Raw genomic sequence first — 13550 nt, 5'->3', positions numbered from 1 at the left:
AGCTTCAGTGGATCATCACATATCAATGTTGTTCAATGTAAAACCCCATGAATGGACACATTGAATTGAATTACCTCACAAGGTTATACGGGAAATGATGTTCAATTATTAACACCTCAGCTGTATACTCACTGTCTCATATTCCCCAACACACTCCAACAGGGAGCGTGGCAGGCGTATTTTTATATTCTCGGACCCTGGATGAATGCGTTGTTCCTTGCTCATGGGGGTACACAAAGCGGAAGGATGACTCGCTAACTCATCACCCTATTCTATGATAACGGAAAGATACATCTAAACGGCTTCCCATTTCCCATCCTCTGAGGAGAATGATTAAAGGGTTTGACTCCACATGGAGTGGATCCGCTGAGACAATGTGGAGTCGGGCTGTGTCTGGCTGTAGCCTCATCTTCTGACGTAACTTAATGCCCCTCAGGGCTTGAAGTATTGTATCTTGTCTTGGAAGCGGAAATGTATGTGAATAGCTGCAATTAGGAAGATTCACAGATACTGATGTAAGAGGGGGATATATAGGGCAATCGGGTCAGGGGGTAATTGGGTCAGAGGGCAATAGGGGCAGCAGGCAATAGGGGCAGGGGCAGGGGGTCAGGGTTGAGACCTCCGGGCTGGACTTACTTGCAGACCACGGAAGCCACAGCCTCCATTGCCCCCTGGTCTTGCATTGTAGCCTTGCATGGTGCCCCTTCAAACGTTCCCCCTTGACGTTTAGATTTTCCAATGGAAGTGCCCTTTGCAAAATGAAAATGACTCTTTCTTCTAAGGTGAAATTGAAGGCCAGGGACCTACAATGCAAGTCACTTGACCTGGTTTCTATTCACTTTATAAGTATTCACAATGGTAAAGAAAGAGCAGAGTTAGGGACCAAGCAGGGTCACGCATGTGCACTGGACTCAAGTTTTGTGCTATCAGAGAGGTGTGGGCTCAGGTCCAGGGGCCAATATCATAGATTATGCCTAATCATCAAACTGTTTTGAAGAACGTCAGTCATCAAGTGTATAATTCCAATTGTATGGATACTGTAGTTGAAAGGAAAGTTTGAATATTATACTTTCCATGTTTTTTAGAGGGGGGGGGGGGGGGGTGGTGGGAAAACTTTAAAGTTGACTTTGTTTCCATTTTCTAACATGATACATTTAATGGTACATTTTATGACATTTGGTTTTAGTTATCATTTTAATATTCATGTTATGCTCGACATTGTCATTTCCTTTTGAGTGAGGGGTCCTTTTCTGTGTTCATGTCAAACATTATCTTTACCGTCTTGAAGGTATTTCTACATTTCCCCTTCTCTCCCCCATCTCCTCATTCCAATCATGTTCCTGCCTCATCCTCAATAAATCCTCGCCTCCATCAACCTCTTGAACCTCTTCCAGAAGATTGGAAACAGGTTTCACATTTCAATCATCCACAGTCACCAGACATTTTATTTTAGCCAAGACTTTAAGGAGAAAACTAATTCCACGGGAGGTCTTTTCCAAAAACCTAATTCACTGGTTGCAGCTCTTAGGTTTCTGGACCTATTTGGTATGCATCTTGGATGGATGAGCTAGAGCTGGAGCTGGACTCAGACACAAGGTTTGGAAAATACCTGAGCAATTCATCATCCTGATGCTTTGCTATCAAATGTCATGGATTCTAAAAACACTGACCTTTGAAGCAAAACGGCAACCACTAAGATTTTTATAGAGAGACTGTCTGTCGACCGCGTCAGGTTCCATTTGTTGGGTAATAACCCTAGGGATTTTAAATCTTTTCTTTCAATACCAGATATAATGGGAAGGAGAGAGAATAATAAATTAGCACACTTCCCATCCGTTGTACCCCCCCCCCCACACTCCCCCGCCTTGTTTTGGTTTAAGGAGAGCAGTCGCAGTTTGGTAACTGTTTTCCCAGCATCAGGGGTAATTCAGAACAATCAATGTTTTGGGTTTGTTTAAATTGTGGGTGATGGGTGGGTCATAAGAAATTTAAACTGCACTTTGAAATAAATATTAATCAAATTAAAAGAAAATTATAAAATAATAGAAGAAAAAAACATTTAAGAGGAAAAAGTGCCTGCATTATAGAAGCCTCTTCTAGATCGTCTGTCATGTTTGTCATGTCTTTGCTGTTCCATATCGGTCAATCTCAAAACCTTGTTTCAATATCTGACCTCCGCGCATGTAGGCCTGGGCGAATAATTTGAATATCCAGTTAATGGCGAATAGTTTTTCCTAACCGTAACCGTGCATACCGTTTTTGACCTAACTGGATATCCGCAAGCGGTGCATGATGCGTATATTAACTTGTCTTATTTGACGACTAAGTTAAATTATGGAAGCAAGAAAAAGCCATTTCATTCTTATGTTTTTTTCTGGTTGTGAAGCCAAGGACTCTCTTTAAAGTGAACTTAATCACTATACGACTAGCCATGAGCCAATAAACCCAAAGAGCGAAGACGAGGAAGGAAGTTTCAGTTTTAGATGTGGGAGGAAAACCCCAGGGATTTATTCCATTGAGGGGAAAACCCACGCAGTCAAGTAGAGGTTAAAAACCCAATCCGCATAGTGCCCCCCCCCCCCCCCTGCGATGTGACTTGAACCAGGGTCCTTGAGATGGAACGCAAGTAAAGCTACCACTACGCCAACCCGACCACCCTGAAAACTGATCCTGAACTCCTGAGCTGAGAGAGCATTGATCTCAAATATCCTCTTCGTTTGAGGCATGAATGTGTTCTTCATTTCAATGTAACTAAATACTGGTAGTCAACCACAAGGGAAACTGACTGGGTAAATTTTGTTTATGATTTGGGGTTGAGCAAAAAAAAGTTTACCAGTACGGGACTTAAAGCCATTATACACTTTCGGTACAGAAAAAAAAAAAAAATCACAGATTTACAAATAACTTACAGGGTTTACAGAAGGTAATGGTGAAAGACTTCTCTTGAAATATTATTCCATGAAATGCTTTACTTTTTGAGAAAACATTAAAACAATAAAAATTCTCGATAGCGAGAATTACAAATTTATTTTAAATACATGTTAAGGAGGAAACGTGCGGAAGCAAGAGTGGGTTTTCTCGTTATTTTCTCCCGACTCCAATTGAGCCTAAATTTTTGGGACTATCCCGTATTTGTGGATATCTTTGTTCTGTAGGCCAATCAGAAGCCACACAACAGTTATACTGTGTACCCAGGGATCACACAAGATTTACGATACAACTTGAGAAGTGGCAGCCAAAGGATCACTTTAATAAGGGGGTGTAACTTAGCTATCTGGAAAGATTTTGTTAAATTTCTTAACCAGAAGTGTAAGAATTTGAAAATTAATCTGGCTGGATCAGAATAAAGCGGACTTTAAATCTGCACATTGATTTGGTTTTATCAGAAGAATTTGTTTTCCAATATTAACTAAGGGAAGTTGAGGGAACAAACCACAAGGGGTGGGAATCAATCCATGCGCTCAGCGGAGATGACTTTTTTAACCAAACTCTTTGATGGGGGGAAGTTGATCGTTCCACAAAAACAAGCTCTGTAATGGTAAACCCAAATGCAAAGGATGTTTTCATTGGTGGACAGAATTGTCCAGTCACCGTTGGGTTAAAGGCACTGAACAACTTTGGTAAATTTGTTGTCAAAGACCATTATTCTCACTTGGCTTGGTGTATACAAACATGCATAAAATAACAAATCTGTGAAAATTTGGATTCAATTGGTCATCAAAGTTTCAAGAGAATATGAAAGAAAAAACACCCTTGTTGCACAAATGTGTGTGCTTTCAGATGCATTATAAAAGGCCTCAGGCCAGAAGTCTTATTATTATTTGAGTCAGAAGTACTTCTGGGAGGCATTTCTCACAATAATTTATTCTATCAACAGCTCTCCATTACTTGTTAGAAAAGGAAGAGGAGAAAATTATATAAGTTGGGTTGAGCAGGCAGCATACTGTATAAAGTAGGAATTAAACCTAAAACATGAAAAACGATAACCTTTAATTGTAACCATCGGACACATGCTTTTTACATTTTGGGTGTGTATAACAACATGTGTTCGCGTTGAAAACCCACATGTCGTCAGTTTGGCAAAAGACGTTATTATTAGGGTACAAATTTGGCTGAGGTAACTTGGACAGGGGAATGGAATGAATGTGGCCGGGGGTTTAGAACAAAATACCTCCGGAATCCCCTAATATCCTGCATCGGTTTTTTGACCAGGTTTAATGGCACCGTTTACCTGTGGAAAAGTTGGAACCTAATGCAAGGCACATGGCCGTATTGGGAGCGTAAATCATCTGTGTGTGGAAGTTAGTCCCACCTGGGCAGTTGACAGAATTTGTCGGCACCGCCTTGAGAATTTGTCGTAAACGTCTTTTTACTCCCATGATTAAGACATTTCAAAGTACATCTAACTTTTCTGAAAAGAAAAACAATCTTTTAACTTGATACTTCTTTTAAAATAACACTTATCTTGCACAAGAGAGTGAGCAACTTGTTTTAAAGGCGCTGGACACTATTGTTAATTACTCAAAATAATATTTAGCATAACAACTTACTTGGTTGGAGAGCTGTTTATAGTACATGTATAAAACATTGTAAGAAACAGTTCCCTCTGAAGTAACGTAGTTTTTGAGAAAGAGGTAATTTCTCACTTTAATTAATATTCATAAATACCTCAGACAGTTTCGCTATCTATTGGTGGAGAGCGCGTCATGTGGGTGTGTATAAACTTTTTACTGGTCATAAGACCAGTAAAAAGTGTTGAAAAAAGACACCGCAGTTGGTAATTTTTCAATGGAGGGCACTACCAATTTTGTTTCGTCGGATTGGTCTATAGAGAACACAGGTACCGAGCCGTGCCAGTTAAGGATCTATAAATTGAAACGGTTTCTTGCTAATCGCTAAATCCTCTCTGCTAATGTAGTCGTCGATACATTACCTCATGGGTACCATCAGTGAGTCAGCTGTGATGAGGTGTCTTATAGCGGCGCTGTCGATCTACCGGACTAGACATCACCATCAATGCTAATATTGAACCAGACTTTAACACATGCCATCTGTAGTCGGATTCAATTAATATAGTAACCAGTTAAAGTGTTATTTCATCTGTCTTGCTTATTTTTAGTTGCGGCTCGTACTAGGAATGTCTTGTTTTATCAGTGGTTAAGGAAAGTTTTTTTTCTTTCTGCTGATGACCAACGGACTAACTTGAATGAGATTTGAACGTGGTTGGCGAAATGTCAGTAATTTGTACATGTAGATGCATCCATATTTAGCAATGATCAGGAGAAGACATGGAAGAAGGAAAGGAACAGAATTGATGTTGTGAGTTTTGAAGGCTTTTTGGGATTGTCACTGAAACTAACCAGATTGGGTATATACATTGTACCCTGACGTGAATTCCCTTTTCCGGTTGAGCATATCAACCAAGACAACACTGTGAGAGATTCACAATGTGCGAAATTCATTATGTTAAAAAAAAAAAAAAAAAATCCAGATTAGTTGTCTTCTTTTTTCCCCAGAAATATTCTGTAAATTATGTTTACCATGCCCGTGTTGCAGAGAAAATTGTTTCCCCTTCCCTTGACACACAAGTTTCCTCTTTTACAGAAGTACCCCCCCCCCTTAAAACCCTTGAAAGAATACCTGAGATTCCCAAGTACCCAATGAAGACACAATAGAAGGGGTATGCAACTTTTTTTCTCCAAATGTTATAAACACTAAGGGAAACTGACTGGGCAATTTTCTTTAGTAAATTGGGGTTGAACAAAGACAAGTTTACTAGAGCAGGACTTGAACCTACCGTAGGACCTCCAGATTACCGTGTCAGCACTCTACTAACTGAGCTATCTAGCCCTATGTTGGTGTTTTCCGTATTTATGTTGATAACTTTGTTCGTGCTGCCAGTCAGAAGCCGTTCAACCCGAATAATAATAATAATAATAATAATAATAATACGTTTTTATAATGCGCTTTTCACACCCGGAGGGCGTCCCAAAGCGCTTTACATTATTACCCATGCAGCCGATTTCATGAAACTTTACACAACTGCGTAAGTCCACTTGCGCAACAGTTATGAAGCAACTTGTGCCATAAACGTTGAGCAAGTGGATTTACGCATATGCGTAATGTTTCGTGAAATCGGCTGCAGGTCACTGGGCCTTAAATCACTCCTTAAAACATGTCAGCTCCCGGATGGGGAGTACATGTATGCAGCCTGTGCAACATTAATATACGCTACTCGGCTAAATCAATCACAAGAACCATCTCTGCCCTCACAGATACTCATTTACCCCTGGGTGGATAGAAGCAATTATAGTTAAGTGTCTTGCACAGGGACACAAGTGTCACGACCGGGCTTGAGTTCGATGTTCTTATCCGCTCGGCCACGACAACCTTAAACTGTGGCATTTGCGCGAACATAATCCCTGCATGTACAATGTATGGTCATTAGACTGATGGAACAATCGTATTCAATTCACATCCAGTTAATGACACGTTCAAATTTGTAACTTTTAATAAAATGTAATTTTTGTTTCTCTATAAGGTGGCTATACTGGGGACATCTATTCCAATTCCAATCTACAAAACAAGAATGACTTGTTTGAGTACAAGTTACCCAATGGGCAGTGGGTAGAATGGAAGTTTGAAGGCAGGTGAGTAAATAAAAGGGACACATTCCCTTGGATCAGGGGAGTTGGTCTATGAAAGGCGTTTGTAAGCCGTTTGTTATGAAATGCATATGGTTAGAAAGATGCTCTAAAAGTAGAATATACTTGTAGTAATCCACACAAATATGCCTCGAAATTGCACGTTTTTTCTTTTGCGCCGTAAACTAACACGGCACTCTAATTTGTGAAACGGCCAACCGACCGTGTAAGTTTGTAAAGTAAAAGGAAAACCTTTGCAATTTCGAGGCATACTTCATTCAACCTTAGCATGACCCTGTGTCAAAATACTGCCATGCATTTTAAGCTGTAAGATCATGCCAACCAGTGACTGCAGTCAAAACATACACTTGTAAGCTCAAAGCTTGACTTCCCAAACTTTATTTTGGCCACAACTTGAACTTTCCTGTTGGTAATTTTAAGGTCACATGGTTTGTTTTATCCAACCCAATTTTACCAGCCCTGTCAATACACAGCCCCGAAATTGGGCCGATTTATTCAGTCCGGGACACTGCTTGGTTTAAATGCTGTGGCTTTGCTCTAAGTACCCAAGTGACAACCTGGATTCAGTGGTTATGGTTAGTAGTTTGCCTGATGGAGAAAATGAGTTTTCTTTTTCCTGAAGACGATCAGCGAAACGTCAAGACCAAACTGGATCTTTTCAGAGACAACACTTCCCTTACAAGTTATTTATAATGAGGTTGTACCCATAAGTTTACTATTATTTATAGTTTATTCTGAGCAAGTTCAAATTTTGGGTAGAACCCAATTGTTTGAAGTGCTGCTTTTGCACAACCATACAGAGTGGAGTACTATGGGGGCACATTGGGGTCGACTCCTGCTTTGCTTCTTACCCTCGTATAACGAGAAAACAAGGTACATCCTCACCATCATAAAACACTGCCCTCAAACTTAGCCCTCAGGACTGGTGTTTGTTTCCTAAATTAAGACAGAGATGTTGCCAAAAATGTCAATGTTTTTTTTCATCTGTTTTATTCTATGGGGACGTAGATGTTTTGTTTTTTGTGTCCTTGTTGAGTGTTGGGGTGGGGATAGGGAAGTGGGTGATGAGAGATTTTAAAAAGGCCGAGTCACACTGCAGCGATAACGAAAACGATAACAATAACGACGCAAAGAGAACGAATTCTATTGCTTGAATTGCTCTACGCAGAGTATGCCCATGCTTATTAAACCAATCGAGGGCTAGCATTTATATCGTTCTCGTTTTACTTTCTCGTTATCGGGGCCTGTGTGGCCCCGACCTTCAGTCTCTGATGTGATGAAGCGTCTGATTTAGCACAAGTGGTGTTTCTGAACTTTTGAAGTTATTCCCGACCAGACATCGTTATTGATTGCCGCCAGTTCCTGTGAGTTTGCAGTTCTGGAGTCAGATGGAGTTGTTTAGTTCATTTATCTTCCTCCATTGTCCGTCACTCAAGCAACTAGCTGCTGTCATTCACACAAACTACACAAGTTTCAGCAACGATAAGACTTATTAACGGAGTTGACACTGAGGCTTGTGCGTTTCTTGGAACGTAATTCACAAAATATCATGCTGGCTTTATACATGATAATGTACAATGTAGTAACAACATTTTTGCATCTGACAAGGTGTTTCTTTCTGAAAAGTTTGTTTCTGTCAGGCCACCTGATTCTCTGCAATGTTCTTTGCAGCATTACACATCTACCCAAGATACATATTTATGTTACATCACCCCTCACAAAGCTAAAAACAGAAGCTGGATCCCCAGATCCCCGGATCCAAGTCTTATAGAAACACATGTAAAGGCAGAAATCTAGAAGTTTAAACACGATAAGTTAAATTATTTCCGCATTAAGTCTTGAATTCTAATGAGCGTTTCGGACAAGAATAATCAGCTAAATATACAGAAACCCTTGTCATAAAATCAATTAGCTCGCAGCTTCAGCCTGTTGTTTTTGGCAATATTACGTATTATTTTATGTGATTCTTTCCTCAGACTTCCTCCAGCCAGATCTGCACATGGTGCTGCAGTCTACGATGGTAAACTCTGGATCTTTGCTGGATATGATGGCAATGCAAGGTACTAATAAAAAGCCATTTGATAGCTTCAGATCGAGGCCCAATTTCAAGGCTCTGCTTACCCTAGCAAAGAATGGATGCTCACAGAAGCAGGGAATTCCTTGCTTACACGTTAGCTGGGAACTTTTGCTTGGGCGCGTGCATGGGTTCTTAACCTTACTAGACATTCTTTGCTGCCAGCACTAGTACAGAAATTAGGCGGTTGCCCTTCAAGCGGAGAGTGGTGATTGCAAGCGCTAAATTCTGTGGTTAGCAGAGCCATGAAGTTGAGCCCAGGTTGACTCAGTGGTATTTTGACCTGCCTTTCACCTCTGTGGTCTCTGGAGCAAATCCCACCTCTGACTGGAATCATGCGTGTGGATTGTGTTTTCATTCCGTACTTGGGCCCAATTTCATAAAGTCTGTAAGCATAAAAACTTTCTCAGCACAGAAAAACTGTGCTGAACAGAAACTGACTATCAAACAACATTCCATAAAGTTTACCATGTTGCAAATGGTGCCCCACCTATTTTATTGCTCAGCAAAGAAATTGCCTTATCAATATTTCCTGATTAAGAGTTTTTTCTCCCACACCTAAAACAGAGCAGTTCTTCAACATCTCCTCAACACAGGCCCACTGGTTAGCATGTTTGTCACGTTTGTGGGTCCCTTGGATTCATAACAGAAAGGTTTAAATGTGAAATGAATCCAGTAAGATGTCTTGGCCTTACTTGGCATTTGTTGACAGCATTTTAAACTGAAAATGTTTACATATCTTCCGAGAGCCCAAAGCAAATGCTTCATTTTACAAACCCAACAGTGCCCTTTAGGAAACACACGTACAACAATGACGAAAGCGGACTTCCCAAACTTTGTTTTGTTCAATTTCTGAATTTTTACGAAAGGTCATTTTAAGGACGCATGGCGTGTTGCACTCAATGCAAATGCGTCATAGCCCTGGAAATTGGTCTATTTATTTCTGTGAAATCAGAGTAACCACATAATTGTTGAATTACTGTTTTATTACAGGCTGAATGACATGTGGTGTGTATCCCTCAATGGTGACTGCAAGAGCTGGGAGGAGGTAAATTAAATTAATTAATCAATAGGAGACTCTAGAGGGCAGTAGACATATTTGACTTGTGGAAAAGATGTTAAATTTCTGTTGCGGTGATAGCGCTCCGGCTCTCTCTGCGATTCACGCGACACTGGTGATATTCTCGCGAGGTGAGACTGCTTGCCCCCCCGAGGGCTATTGCTCTCGCGCCGTTGGATGTGTGTTAATGGGGGAGTAGTCAGCAGCTTCGCGCGAGAGCAGTACTCAATCGCGGAGACCTGAATCATTATGCCGCCACCACGACTCGACTATCACTGCGACAAACCATCAATGCTTATCCACAGGTCTATAGACATATCGGTCCTTACGCTTTCATAAATAGTGGATGTAGGATCATCCCTGACTTCAAACTTTTTTTTCCCCTTTTTATCCTTGTGAGTTATATCTAGTGATATTTTATCACACTTCTTATGCATTTGTAGCCAGGGCTAAAATTCATGAATTTTCTAAGCAGACAATTTTGCTAAGCAAATTTGTTTGATTTTCACTTCCATATATGTAAGCTCAGCCAAGATTAAGAACCTCTCGCTATGTTCAGCGTGCCTTTGCCACTGCCTGCATCCTTGGAACAAGCTCCAGCCACGCTCTGTCAAACAACATCTTTAAACATAAACAGGGAATTGAAGTCCCATTTGTTTCGCTAGTTTATCTTTTCACTTGTTCGAGCATAACTTTTGTGTCATTTTGTTGTCTTTTGTATGCGTCTTGATCGGCTAGGGTTAGGTATAGGTCCATATTATATATAATAATCAAAATAATATCCGAGTACCGGTAGCAACATGGGATAGAATGACACTTTAGCTGGTAACCTGTTTCTGCTAAGCAAGATTCTGCTGTCCACCTGAAAGTGGGCCCAGCAGCCGATTTCACGAAACGCTAGGATTAACCCTATCTTGAGTTAGGACTGGTAACTCATCCTACCTCAAGTAGGGTTCAATGCGTCTTAACGTCTATGGATACCGAGCTTAACTTGTCCTACATGTAAGTCCTAAGATTAATCCGAAGTTAGGAAGAGTTTGATGAAATCGACAGCAGGACTCTGACAAATTGACCACAGCTTGTAACTTTTTAAGGTTATTGAACCAGAAATATTCGAACCAGACAAGATCCAGCCAAATTCAAGCAGTTTTATTTGATACGAGGATTCACAGGAAGAAGGAATAAATCTATTGGTTCCTTCCTACATCCATTGTGTATGTTCTGACATTTGAGCGTTCTTTTGGTTTATGACACCCAAGAAACCAGGTGTGGTCATCAGGGATAGGTTTCTCTCTCTCCGGTAGCAGAGCTGCCACTTCTCCTGATTCTGCAGGAAGTTCTCTCTCAGCTGAAAATAAATCAATCTCTCCATGTTCTGATGCTCACACAAATTTGAACATCTTGCAGGCCTGATACTTCACGGCGGCAACAAATAGGTTTGCCTCCAAATTTGCCCCATATGCCCCCTGGACAATGCGTTGATGCCCTTGAAATGCTCCAGTATAAATGAACAATTTCCTCATAGGGTGCCCTTTTCTTTACCAATGAGAAAATGCCTTCGCCCCCTTTCTCTTTCGAAAATTAAGCATACAGGCGCGGTCTTCTCTCTGCTATGTTAAATGTTATCCTAAATATTTACCGGATTGAAAGTCTCCCTGATTGCAAGATGCAAATGCTGGCTGCTCTGTAGCACAGTCGTCCAACGAACTTCCACACTTCTAAGTTGTCAGTCCAAATTACTTTTCCAATCAATGATTTACAGCACTGTACTCCACCATTTATGTCCCATCTGAAGGACGAAGCAACAATAGTTAAGTGTCTTGCTTAAGGACTCCACTCTAAATTCAGACTTTTTATGTCTGCCTGGTGAAAATAAAATGGCAGTTATTTCCCCAATAAAAATATACTGCTCTTTGATCCACTTCTCTTTTGCTTCCCCCAAAAAATCCTTGGTTATCATAATGTAGAATTGCCATCATTTCTGCATACTTCCTTATCATAACTATCCTAGTTTCAGGCCTTCTTTGGCCATGGCATGAAGACAGAAGTAGACCTTGTGATAAACATTATTTCTTTGATGTTTGATTTTCAGTCTTTCACTCTTGTTTTTCAGCCCATTTGATTGTCCATTTGCTGGAAACTCCAAATGATGGAACTTACAATCATTCGTTGTTTACTATTTTTGCAGTCACTCTATTTTGGTAGCATATCCTTTGGGAGTAGGGGCTGGCAATGTTAGGCTTTACACCCTGATCCAACTTAAGTCTTTGCTTCCAAGACGGGCCTTAGATAGGGCTGAGATGGTCTTCATGACCTTGGATTTGGAAGCATGTTGAGTGAGCTTTAACTTGTACCATTGCCATGTGTTTATGTATGTTGCTTACAGATAGGTAGAGCTGTCTATCAAGGGTTGCAGTCAGTGCACTGTGTTTTTAATTGATTAGACTATCGTACTACAACTTGGAAAAACTTGGAAGGACGCAGCGCTTCTTAATTAACCCTGACATCCCAAAGTCAAAACATTGGATGTTGATTTGCCATAGCTGGGCTTTTCTGCAGATCCTTTAAACTATTACAAATCTTGATTGAACTTTAATAGTAAATAATAATAATGGACATTTGTGTACCGCATATTGCAAAAAGCCTCTAAGCGCTTAAACATGAAACAAGATTAACAAAACTAAATAATGGTAACTATTTAAATTTAAGGCCTTTAAAAGCATTTAAAATGATTCAATTCAGTTGTTTGAAGTCTTAAAAAATGGATGTATTATTTAATGAATTTGTCTAATTATTGGTAAAAAAAAAAAAGCATTACGCTGGATATTGAAAACAAAATGATATAAAGTTTGAGTGGGTATAGTTGATTCCCCTGGGATTTTCACTTATTTTTTATCTTAAATTTTGTCAAGGGTAGCATTAAAATGGTCTTTAAAGGTCTTAACATTTGACATGTTACAGTGTGCAGATACCCTGCAACGTGTATGGAGTACTTTTAAGGGATTAGAGATGTCTTTAGCCAAAGACACACAGGGATTGTGACTAACTTAATCTCATAGAATCCAACAATTTGATTACACGGGCATAAACACCAGAGCACAATTTCATAGAGCTGCTTACCTGGCTAAAGCATAACATGTAGCTAAGCATAACAAACATGAGCTAACCATAACAAACCATGTCACTTGTACCATCTCTAACTGGTATCCTGCTTATAAATTTTTGCTTAGCAGAATTTCTTGTAAGCACCCTTGTCTGCTTCAACAGCTTATTGAACTTGGGGCCCATTGTCTCTTGGATGAATCAGTATTCTTACATGACTTAAGCCAAACACAGTCTACCAGAACAAACCCTGTTGAGTGTACCATCTCTGAATTATTTTTTCTTAGCAGAATTTCTTTTAAGCACTTTTGTTTGCTTCAAGGGCTCATTGATTGTGGGCCAACTGTGTATTGGATGATGTAGTATGCCTCGCTCATGGTATGAAGTAGTTTAAATAAGGGAATAAAAGGGTAGCGAGGAGTTCTTACACGGGCGTTTAAAGCCGGCAGGCTCGAATTGCCGTGTGCCGCAGGCGAGGGCCTTTAGCGCACGGCAATGACCCTGCAAGGTTTTAAACGAGCGTTTAAGAACAAGTCACAACTCTTTTATTCCCATTCATAAATGCCCTCTTCTTAAAAAAACGTTAAAAAAATACAATTACAGACACTTTAACAGTTGAAAATTCTAGGTTTGAAATATTTTTTTCAAA

At 40.1% G+C, this 13550-nt stretch overlaps 1 protein-coding gene across 1 annotated transcript in view; it reads left to right on the top strand.

The window, feature by feature from the left end:
- The window catches only part of LOC139938794 (leucine-zipper-like transcriptional regulator 1), a 61114-nt gene that overhangs the window by 15881 nt on the left and 31683 nt on the right, over positions 1 to 13550 (top strand). The window contains exons 5-7 of the mRNA XM_071934426.1: positions 6542 to 6650; positions 8642 to 8725; positions 9733 to 9787. Of these exons, the coding sequence (XP_071790527.1) occupies positions 6542 to 6650; positions 8642 to 8725; positions 9733 to 9787 (248 nt within the window). The remainder of the gene's footprint in view (positions 1 to 6541; positions 6651 to 8641; positions 8726 to 9732; positions 9788 to 13550) is intronic.

The sequence above is a fragment of the Asterias amurensis genome, chromosome 6 (assembly GCF_032118995.1).
Source record: "Asterias amurensis chromosome 6, ASM3211899v1".
Classification (NCBI taxonomy): domain Eukaryota; kingdom Metazoa; phylum Echinodermata; class Asteroidea; order Forcipulatida; family Asteriidae; genus Asterias; species Asterias amurensis.
The sequence above is the reverse complement of the archived record's forward strand: the minus strand, read 5'-3'. Positions and strand labels throughout refer to the sequence as shown.